The following is a 12076-nucleotide window of genomic DNA, read 5'->3' on the forward strand; positions in this document are numbered from 1 at the left end:
TTCTTAGTGCATTGTACAAAGATATGTCCCCCAATACATTGTTTTACAGGACAGTAGCATCAAGCTATGGGTCGGAATAAGTTGGCAGCAGTTCCTCTGGAATGTTCTTACCCTGGCTACTGATGCTCCTCCAATGCCTGCAAAACGAGAACACAGAAAACAGGCCAAGTACAAAAAAAAGAAAACGACAATCAACACCAGTGTTATTCAATACTGCGGGCAGTCCTGTATTTTAAAGCGGACCATTTAGTGCAATGCTACGGTAGCATGCACTTTTCATTCCTGTATAGCGCTTAATGGGACGCAGAAAAAGGATTTCGTACTTGCATGTCATGGCAACATGCAGAGGGGGACGACCTCCATATACAAAAAAAAAGGCCTGCTGAGTTGCAGTAACTAGTGCCTGTTTGTACCTGTATTCTATGAAAACTGCTGGCTACAGGTACTGCCGCCTTTTTGGATATGGTCCGCCAGCTTGCACAAGTCACCGCAGTGCACCGTGAACACTTGTCATACATAACACCGAAAGAACTAACGATAGCATTTTCTGTGTGATTACGGACCCAGAAGAACAAATACATCTATCTCCACCAACGTGCTGTCCTTGCTAAAGCCCGCTACAAGAGAAATTAAGCGTGTAAAGCTCCCTGGCGACCGTGTGAGTGACAAGGTCAGAGCAGAATACACACACGAAATGAATTTAGACAGGTTAACGACAGTTGCAACATTGCTGCCTGTTGCGTTTACTTACCCGCAGATGCAAGTGATGAAGTAGCAGGTTTATAGGAAAAACTCCAGCCGGTTTCTATGGAGCAAATTTGTCTGGTATTGTGGCTATAAACTGCTGTGCCTTTCAGGTTACTGGTAAGGGCATCAACAAGCCTGCATCTTTCATGACTGAGCAGTGACATTTGGGGACGTGCACACAAAGACATACCATGTCTTCACTCGCGTACACTGAAAAAGTCACGTTCAACGGGTCGCACGAAGACATGCTTGCTCTGCATGCGCATAGAGTTCCTTCTTCAAAGCTTCTTATTCTCACAGACTGACAACACACAAACAGGAATGTGTAAAGGAACAGATTGAAGAACTGGTCAACCGGCAACACACGAAATTTATGCATTTGTTGATGCTACCCGCAATGCAGCTTGCGCCATCGTACATCTTGTCTGCATGGTTGGCGTGGGCACATTTACATACAAATAAACATTATGAGGACCATCTAGACAACCTAAATTAACTGTATTTTATGATGCTCCAAAGTTTCATTCATGCGCAAGGTATAGTTGATCGGAAACTGGCCGTCAGTTATGACAGTTCTGACCATCCAATGCAAAAAATCCCATTTTTCATCACGGACGGTGGTTTCCGTTTATGACAATGCAAAAATGTGTCTTCCTTGGAGCATTACAATGCAGTGAGTGAGGTTGAATTTAAAAACTGGCCTCCAGACAAGACTGCGCAATCTTTCTTTATGCATACAACGCACAATCACAACAAACGCAATTCAATCCCCACATAGAAAAAGTTTAGACCCTCTTGAATCTACCTCAGCAGGCACAAGCTTTTACAGAATAAACTACGAGTTTATACACAGAAAAGAGCGGAGTACTACACACAGGACGCGAGGCGTATATGGGTTAACTGTGCTTGAGCTTCAAAGAATGCGAGTGCAAGGCATGGAAAGTACTTCCCATCCTGCAACTATGAAAAGCGGACGATATTTAATTTGAATTCACCGAAAAGGTTGCTCAATGTTTCATTCATTTCATTCATTTATTAAGTCCTCAAAGGCCCCATTTAAGGGCCCCATGGGCGGGGAGTACGGCAGTTATGACAAAAAAAATGATTTTCGATGGCAGTCTTGAATTGTTGAAGGTCTTCAAGGGAAGCGATATGGCCGGGAAGGTCGTTCCAGTCCAGGGCAGTACGGAGGAAAAATGATGTTTGGAACGTTGTGGTAAGGGCGCGCTGGGGATAGACTGCACTGAGATGGCTGTGACGGGATAAACGATGGGCTGGGCGGATGAGTGCTTTGTTCGGTGGCAAGCTGTGAAAAAAATTTATGATAAAGAGAAAGGCGAGCTAGTTCACGACGGGATGCTAGGGTACGAAGTTCAAGTCGAGATTTTAGTCCCGTTACACTAGCGCGATATGAGTACTCTGAAAGAATAAATCGCGAAGCGCGATTTTGAATAGATTCCAGTAAATTCGACAGGTTGTTTTGGTGAGGATCGAATATAGAACTGGCGTACTCCAGTTTAGGTCGGACAAGTGATATATAGGCAATTAGTTTGACGGAAGGGGGTGCTAAGGAAAAGTTACGCCGTAAGTAGCCAAGGACGCGATTGGCTGAGTTAGCTATATTAGTAACATGACTGTGCCAGGATAGGTCATGGAGATATGGACACCTAGGTACTTAATATTGCCGGTTTGAGTTATGGGACAACCGTAAAGGAGGTAGTTGGGAGGTGGGTAGTTACGTCGGCGGTGAAAAGAGAGCGGTAGTTTATCAGAATGGATGGATGTAACCGAATGTAAATGCACAGTGGCTGAGAAAAAGAGAGGTTTAAAGGTTTCTCCAAAGCAACCGATGAAACTACCGCCCATTGTCGTGCCACAGGAAATGCAATGCTATTAGACAGGATAGACGTGCTGTGGGAACCAGAACCAAGTGCTGAAGCAAGTGGCAATAAAAATTCTTGCCCGGATGCAAGGCACAATGATGTCTGTGGAAGCTCGAAGCAAAATGCTAAAAAAAAGGAAACATCAGCTATTCGAAGAAAAAGGCTAACCAAAGAACTGCACAGCTTTTGAATTTAATGCACAATATGTCAAGTAAGTTTTACAAACAGCCAGAAGGTATTCAACATTTTGTAATCGCAAATGTAATAGTCATGTGCAATTTCACAAAACAAACCTAAAAAACTAACCTTACAATACTCTACAAAATAACAATGTTTTTCATAGGCACCAATCAAAGAACTTTTTCTTTCAGCGGCCACGACCCTTGCAACTAGTCATGAACACCTTAGAAACAGCCAGAACGTATTCAACAATGTTGGTTTGTTGGTTTATGGGGTTTAACGTCCCAAAGCGACTAAGGCTATGAGAGGCGCCGTAGTGGAGGGCTCTGGAAATTTCGGCCACCTGGGGTTCTTTAACGTGCACTGACATCGCACAGTACACGGGCCTCTAGAATTTCTCCTCTAAAGAAATTCAGCCGCCGCGGCCGGGATCGAACCCACGTCTTTCGGGTCAGCAGCCGAGCACCACAGCCACTGAGCCACCGCGGCGGCTTTATTCAACAATGTGTAATGGAAACTGGAATAAAATACTTATGTGCACTAAGCAACCTCACAAAAATGACCCAAATCACGTGCGTTACAATACAATACAAGAATACAATGTTTGTCTTAGGCACTAATCACAGTGTTTGTTTCAGCAGCCATGACTCCTGCAGCTTCTTATCAAGAACACGTTATGTAAAAAAATATGGCTTCTTCAAGTAACACCAACACAACAAAGAAGCTAGCACAAAATGAAATGGCCACGAACACCTGATATTCTGCTGACAACCACAACAGATAAAAATGGTGCGAAGATAATGCTCCACAAATATTATGCCATTTATATCCATCAGAGATAGCGGTCTGAGAAATGGTGGTGTAAATGTTCGTAAACATTTTTGTTGGCTTTGTTACTGAAGTGCAGCGAACTGTTCTAAAACGTGCACACTAACACAAGACACATCAATAAGAGGTCGGACACTTGCCGTTCGCCACTCATTCCAGCCACTAGCACTGCCAGAATAAACACACTAAGATTAACGCAAGAGCAGGTTTTCCTGTGTTGTCACACAAACAGAAATCGGTTCAATGATACTAATGAGTGAATTTATAATGACGATCACAAAAATACGCCCACTCAGACTGCACGAATAAAAAGAATGGTTGCGCATGTTTTACCCCCTTGAATCTTTTCACTGAAGCAGGCAGATAAATGGCATTAGCAATAGAAATTTAGCGCAGTGGAGACGAAGTAGCGTAGATGTAGACTGGTTTACTGAACGCCGGCTCCGAATGCGCAGTGACCCTGCCTGATTGTAACCATGCCACTACGCATGCGTAGTCAATTTGCGGTAAACTAGCATACGTCTATGCTATTACGTCTCTGGCATGCTACATCTCTTTGTAATATTGGGAACAATGTTTTTGAAATCTCCTTCCAACGAGAAGTGATGCCATCCACGTATGACCGAGATTTCATTTCCATTCATGCGAGTTTACATGCATAGCAGGATTACTCTGTGTTCAGGAAATACTTATCGCGAGTGTGTGTGTAGCCTAAGGGAACAACAAATCTATTTTCCTGAAAAAACTTTAAACGTGAACAAAACATACAAATGTAAAGAAAGACGAAGGTTAGCTACCCCCACCCATCATAGAGCATTCTGCTAGAATCTCATTAGATCGCACATAAAAAGGTAGCTAGGAAAACATATCGACTAAGGCATTAGAAACCGCTGCTATTCTTTGTGAATCGTTTTTTTGTGGAGTTTTAAATTTATTCCCCGAGCGAATGTCTTATGGCACAAATCACATTTGAACGGCTTTTCGCCCTTATGGGATCTCACATGCCTCGCAAGATCTGAATGTTGTACAAAGGCCATGGGGCACAGCTGGCACTGATACGGCCTTTCACCCGTGTGGGTACGGATGTGTGCCACCAGGCTGTTCTTCGATGTAAAGCTGCTACCACAGTGGTCACAACGGTAAGGACGCTCACCTGTGTGAGTTCGCTGGTGTTTCACTAACTTGCTCCGGTCTGAAAAGCTGCTATCACAATAGTCACAATGGTAAGGACGCTCGCCAGTGTGAGTGCGCTGGTGGGACTCCAGGTGGGCCTTTTGTACAAAGCTCTTTTCACAGTCATCACAATGGTATGGGCGGTCCCCAGTATGGACTCGGAGATGCACCACCAGCTGAGATCTGTTTTTGAATCCCTTGCTGCAGTGGGTGCATTCGTGCACCTTCTTTACTGCAGGTTTACCCCGGTGGTTACCACTGCCAGAAGGAGTAGATTCCATGCAGTGGCTCACTGGGCGCCTTTGACCAGTTGAATCTTGCACAGGAGGTGCACCATGGCCGCTGTGCGTGACGACTGAACCTGTGTTGTAAAGGAAGAATACTTTCAATCAAAAGCAGGAACAAACATTGCACAGCTCACCTGGAGCTAGGGAAATGAAGATCAATGTGCAGGACATAATTGTCAACAGCTGTGGTTGTTTATGAAAAGTTTTATTGAATAGGTCGGCCTTAACAAGAATTCAGGTCTGAAGAAAGATATCCCTAGAATGGATTCTGCAAGCAGCTGAAAACATTTCAGCTGCAAAAAATGTCATCCTTGCCAACAAAATAGGGTAGCATTTGAAAGCCATTCTAAGCACTTGCATTACTGCCATCATGATAGACGCTGTCCTAAGCCCACCCAAGTGGGCCTAATACCCAACAAATGGCAATTAGCAAGTTTAGCACACTGCCACTTATGTTTTCTTTATTTGCTCCTCAGACAGGGTACAAGAGGAAGCAAAAGCTAAAGGCTAAAAACCTGATGAGGCCTTGGACCCCTGCACAAGTCCTTGCATCAATCCACAGAACCCACAGGGGTGGCAGTTGGTCAACAGTTCCCATATTACGGAAAACAACTTTCCAGAATATCAAAGGCAAATATCATCTCAATTCAGTACAGTTCTATGAACTCAAGCTTCTGTATTCTTCGCACTGTTCTTTGAAAGACAACCTTCAGAGACGCATTAATGGAGAAAAAGTGAAGATTCTAACCTGATGAGTTTTGCCAAGAAAATACACCGTATCTGCGGCCTCTGGTGGTCAAGCCTGCAAGTGAAAGAAAGCTTACATTCATAAGACACAGGATTACATGTGCAACAACTCACATGGTGTTATGTGGATGAGACGGTGAAAATAGCATAACATCTCATACAAACGTTGTGCTAGGTCAGGTAAATTGAGTAGGACAGGCTTAAAAACAATCAAGTTCCAAAGCAAACATTCCAAACTTTCAATTCTGCCTCCAGACGAGAACTATATTTATGCTCATGAAAGAATCATAGTTACCTAAAAATATCAGAAATCTGTTGCAAGCAAACCAACAGCCACTTTATAGGCCTGTTCGCTAACACAGTAACTGGCTTCATGGGAAGGACTGTACAAGTCTGCCTACGTAGGCTTAAAAACTAACGAGTGTGAGTTATGGTTAGAGACAAAACACATTGGGACAGGATTCCTCATGTGTTTTAAGACCTCTTACACCCTTTGTACAGCACGTAGGAAAAAAATTTTCAGAGCTTGAAAACTGGTAAAACATTGTCAGGAGGCTTGCTTGCAGCCAACATTACAGCCGTCCACAAGTGTGGCCAACATGCCCAACACGGTGTTTCCCCTGCAGCAGCTCCTAGAGTGGCATTAACCAAACCAGTAGAAGCACATCTGAAACAGCACACTACTGTGTGTCAAGTGCAGTTAGAGCGTAAGATATTTACTCGTGTAAGGCCCACGCCTCGAATGTGGGATGAAAAATTGTAATGACAATGAAAGCTGATGACGACAATAGGTGAGATGGTGAAAGGGCAGCTTTAGCTAAAGAGGGCCATGGCTCAAGACACTTTCTTCGACACAGGTTGGGGTTAAAGGCCCATTTCCAAGCACAACACCCAGATCAAGCTAGGGGGAAAACTTGCTCATTGCATCACTGGTGGGAATCTAGTGCTAGTACTGAGATTACAACCCTGCACATCCTACATGCGTGGTGCATCCTCCAATGACTATGCCACTGATGCGGGAAGAGTGATTGCAGCAAGAAATAAAGAATAAAAGTACAACTTGTCATCACTTATCAGAATCGCAGAATCACAGCAACACTAAATCAGTTTTACAGGCATTTTGTGAGGCATGAAGACCTGCCACGTGTCAGGAAGTCACTCCGGCAAAATCAGAAAAAAAAGACAGAAACAGTGTGGTCCTTAGACGAGTTAAGTCTGCTACAGCTTGCATTGCCTTGGGCAACACGGCAAAGAGCACTGCGTCAATAGGTCAGCACCGCACAAGGTAAACAGGGCCAACAGAGCAAAGAGCTATACAGAAACACTGGGGAGGCAAATTTTTCAAATGGCTTCACATCATAACAAAAGAATTTCCTCCTCAAAGATAATTCAAGGTGCATACAATCATCACGAACTGAAGTCCACACCTGATGAATTACAAATGCGCACAACAGCACTAAGCATTAGAAAACTATAAAAAACATTGTCACCCCATACAGCCAAATATCACCTGCTCCTAAAAGAGCCTCAAAACAGAACGGAAGACGTCAGAATGCAGGCTAAATGCACACAGCAACAAACATAGCTTGGAAAGAGTCTGGAATGCTTCGCACATGACAAAGTGAGGTCAGTCACATGTGACCAACCACAAGGAATCATAGCGTACTCTTCAGCAAAGCCATAAAAATACCCATAAACTAGTGAACGGCAACATATACGATACCATCTAGAATTCACCACACAATACTGACAGCAGGGTTTCTGCAGAGCCCCAATGTTCATAAGCCACACCTAGCGGACAGAGCAAAGTGAAACCTGGTGGAGTCACACCGAATGACGACAGCAAGCATTTTGAAAATATGTGTGGCTGTACAGAACAAAAATCAATATAAAAATTGATGTGTCAATCACACATTCATCAAAAGGGAAATTCCTTCAATGCATGCAATATTCACACGATGTTTCGGCTTTCAGTGAAAAACACGAAAGAATTTGGCATAAATGAAATAATCAATTTGCACACTTATCACAGCAACCACATTGTCCAGCACAATTACACTGTTTTCTTTCGTGTGATCTCGCACACCGTCTTGCGCAATGACCGTCTCTTCAGTTCCAGAGATCCTGCTTTGATCTCGGAATAATAGAATGGAGTCAGATTCACCCCACTTTGCACCCAAAGTAAAGGCGTCATTTTCTGCCGTTTGTATGTTTAACCGAGTAAATGTCTTGGAACCAATACATCTCGTTTATTTAAGATGAGCACCAGCTGCTTATTTTTTTCGACTCTCCACATCGCAAAGTTAATTGACAAGCTGACATGCAACACCCTACAGACACCGGCACAGGCCATCTTCCAAATATATGCGAAATCACCTGAATATAATAACTGCCCTGAAACATACCCCAGTTTCACTCTCTGTGTTGTGGAATGCAGGACGACCACTCAGTATCGTCCCATCTCCTATCCACCCCTTTTTATGTGGAGTGCCTGGCTAGGCTGACATAGCTGGAACACCAATGTCCTTTGCACGACAGGCATAATCCTCTCTTGGTGCTTGGTTCTGAGTGACCAAATATCATGATTCTAATACTTCTACTACTGAATGCACACCGCAAGAGTACATAGGTAATAGGCTGCGTTCAACTTCAGGTGTTCTCTACATACCACGACAGAAATGGGAATCTCACCGAGAGCTTAATTTAAACTGGTCAACCATTCCACAGCAGTGATTTCTGCTCATCCACTATCGAGTGAAAACGAACAAAAAGAACCTTGTGCCTCGTCAACAACAGGAACAACTGTTAGCGACAACTATGCTGCCACCCGTTATTCCCACCTTCCTTCTCCTTTAAGCGAGCCTGTTGTGATTTCAGGGGAAAGAACCATATTGCTTACGAAACAAGTTCACTAAACAAAATTTTTGTTTTCGCGGTAATGCCCACTTTCCTCATTAGTAAGATCCCTGTAATTGAAGCAATTACATCAAAACTATTTCCAATCGACTTTGTGATAGACACAATGCACTGAGATCACTGCACATGGAATTTTGCAGGTTATAAGCATGAAGCAATGGAGTCATGAAAGGGTGGCAGGCGTGGAACCTTGTACGCATTGGCTTTTCTGTCATGACCTGCAAAATAACAGAGAGCAAAGGAGTGTCACTTTGGAATGAACACAAACGCCACAGGCATCGGAACATGTGCGCTTTTGTGTAGACGGCAATGCACAAAAGCGCATTTAACAACACTTTCCGTAGCCTTTCTTCTCTAGACACAAAATCTGAAAGGATATGGATAAGAAATAGAAGAACAACTTGCAATGTGCTGTTAATCGCGAGTGCAAAAATTTGAAACTGATGTTTTCCACCAGCTGAAATGCAATGTCAGTTACGGTATCTTTAACAATGCTTGTCACTTCGGCCCAGCTGGTCAGGTTAGTTCTCATGGCAGATCCAGGTGGATTTTCATGAACCTAACTTTGCAGATGCAAATAAGTGAAAGTAAGGTTCTGCCCGTATTCGCAGCAGTACATTGCTTTCGAAGGTTCATCCTCAGGCACATTTTACCCTGGCCTCGTAATACTGGTCCTCATGTCTGAAAATCTAAACAGAGCAGAGTAGACTAAGCAGGAGTCTCCAAAGCCACTACAGCATTGTTTATACACTTTGTATATAGAGCACATATCATGCAGCAGGCACCTGCCTATTTTAAATGCATCTTCTTGTGTCTGTGGCATGATGCACGTGCAATACAGTAGAGCTCACTTATAACTGCCACAGACACAACAAACAATTGCTTGACATGAACAAGTGTGGTGCCACCATCAAAGTATGCCTTGGGCAATGGCAATATATTTCAGATACAACTACGGCCGCATCAGTCGGTTATAGCAAACAAGCAGGTGCCGTTAATACCCCCAAATATGAAGGGGTTGCGCTTCCAGTATGCGCGGAGATCGAAGAGCATCTTAGCCCTCGCGAGACCGCCCCGGAAAGAGCATGTCGACCTTACAGAGAAATAAAAAGGCAGCTTTGAAACTGTAAGTGGACGGCCTACAAGGGCCTGTGCGCTCACCAAATGGGCAGCATCCAAAGTCGAAAAAGAAGTGAGAGAAAGGGAAATTGTTGAAAGCGAACAGTCTCCCCATGGCTACAGCCTCCATGAGGGAACCCAGATAACCACATACAGCCTTTTGACGCATCAAATACAGCACTTGCTGGACATTGTGTATGTCCGATAGATCTCCAAATATGTCTGCATAACATTGAGGGATATCCACAGGATTATCAGAAATGCATCCGTACCTCTAAAATAGTATGTTGTACAGATGTTACGGCTGGACATTTGTCGCATATAATGGATGTGCACATAGGGCAGTTAGACATCTATAGTGCCTCCTATGCATTACAACAGATGCCTTATTGGCAGTATATAGATCTTTCCAAAAAGGGCTCCCTGTGCGCTGCCATATTGTTCCCTGGACTGCAGTGGGCACCTCGCGCTAGCATGGTGGAAGCGGCGAAACACCTCTCTGGATATCTGGAAACCGGTTCCCCCGTCGCTTCCACCCTGCTAGCGCGAGGTGCCCACTGCAGTCCAGGGAACAATATGGCAGCGCACAGGGAACCCTTTTTGGAAAGGTGTATAGCACCTGGTATCTGCCTGAAGCCTGTGTATAAACTGTATTTAGGCTAGCTAATACAGATAGCATATAGGTTGACTGACAATCGCTGTAGTAAAAGTAAACTATAAGATTTGAATGATGTGCAATAATTAGGATCTCAATCCTCCAGTCTAGCTAAGGTCAAGAAAAAACTTACAAAAGATATTCATTGTACATCAAGCTTTCCAGAATCTTCGCAGCTGCGTTAAATTGGCATCAATATCTTCATTGTTTACAAAAATGTCTTACAACAGCATATAACACATTTTAACAGTAAGCAGCAAAACACTCGAAGAAAACCCAAATGGAAAGGGTTTGTCTTTAGTGTTTATAAAATGAGCATACGAAATACAGCTACTACACTACAGAAGAACTAAACACCAAAATGGTCACTTAAGTCAGTCAGGTCAATAACTGTGCCTAATGTGCTTGGTAGGTGAGTATACAGAGCACAGGTCTCAGCAAAACACTACTAAAACATGCTAACAGTGGCTACTGTTGCTGTCACAATTAAGACACATAGCACTGTAATAAAAAGGCATACTCAAAAAGAATACAAAACGCAAGCAGAGTGCTACTTGAGTTCACTGCGAAATATGCATACAGCCACTGCAAAAGACTGAACAGAACGATGAGTACTTAGATCGGCTGCCGATTAAAAACAAGTCATAATAATAAAACAAAAAATGAAACTAAAATGAATATGCACACAGTAGCTTGTAGACCAAAAAAACAAATTGCTGTCCCAAAAATACAGCATGAATGTGCAAACAGAAGCTTGGTTAGTAGATACTTCTTTCAAAATGAATAGAAAAGGAAGTAATGTATATGACAACATCGATGTTAAATGATAAGAGCCGAAACGAAAAGAAACACAAAAATTCAAATAAATGCGGACAGGCTAGCTTTCCTCCTAGCCAAATGAATAGAAAACAAATATGTGAAAACTAACAAATTCACTGTTTACTGTAAGTACAAAACAATCACTTAAGACAAATGCCAAAAGAAATGCAAAGACACATAATAGCTGTTACTGTTATTTGCAGACTAGGCGTAGCACTGTACAGAAAGGACTAAAACTACTTAAGTGAGTGGAACAGTGACAACTTAAGGCAGATAGAAATTGCAGTAAAAAAGCACATTTTCAAAAAAAGAAAAGATGACATGAAATGCTATTCACGTTAGCTGTGAGGTGTACATAACAGAGCCACTGTACACTCGCCGTCAAAAGTAAATGGAAGGCGACTTTGTCAAAAAAATTTAATTTCTTTAAATCTAAAGCATAATGGTCCATGCTTGTTTGGGCACAGTGGAATTCGCACAATCACAATTGTGCTGCGCATATGTATTCAAGGATGCATGAACTGGGGGCCAATGATTAAATATTTTCCTGAATATTGCCTTCCGTTTACTTTTGACGGCACCTATACTTATAAAAGTCCAAATGAATGAGGACCATATGGCATATTGCTTTGCTATCTACCATAAGAAATAAATGCTGCGTTGAACAAAAGAAAGCTGAAATGAATATGCAAGCAGGAGCAAGTAAAAACTAGCAACAGGAG

General features: G+C 42.9%; 1 protein-coding gene across 1 annotated transcript; it reads right to left on the reverse strand.

The window, feature by feature from the left end:
* Positions 1 to 4216: 4216 nt before the first annotated feature.
* LOC149328151 (uncharacterized) lies at positions 4217 to 8928 on the reverse strand. The gene is made up of 2 exons (XM_089559859.1): positions 8883 to 8928; positions 4217 to 5172 (listed from the first exon to the last, which is right to left on the reverse strand). The coding sequence occupies exons 1-2, from the start codon at positions 8926 to 8928 to the stop codon at positions 4532 to 4534; spliced, it is 687 nt and encodes a 228-aa protein (XP_089415985.1). The 3' UTR covers positions 4217 to 4531.
* Between the last annotated feature and the right edge of the window lie 3148 nt (positions 8929 to 12076).

This window comes from Amblyomma mixtum, chromosome 9 (assembly GCF_055824585.1).
Source record: "Amblyomma mixtum isolate Tamu chromosome 9, ASM5582458v1, whole genome shotgun sequence".
Classification (NCBI taxonomy): domain Eukaryota; kingdom Metazoa; phylum Arthropoda; class Arachnida; order Ixodida; family Ixodidae; genus Amblyomma; species Amblyomma mixtum.

What these genes read in the sequence shown, in the direction of transcription:
- LOC149328151 (XM_089559859.1), bottom strand. Translation starts at nt 8,928, where the DNA reads ATGACTCCATTGCTTCATGCTTATAACCTGCAAAATTCCATGTGCA. An exon ending in CCTGCAAAATTCCATGTGCA is followed by an intron (nt 5,173 to 8,882) that starts GTGATCTCAGTG and finishes TTTACAACACAG; the next exon opens with GTTCAGTCGTCACGCACAGC.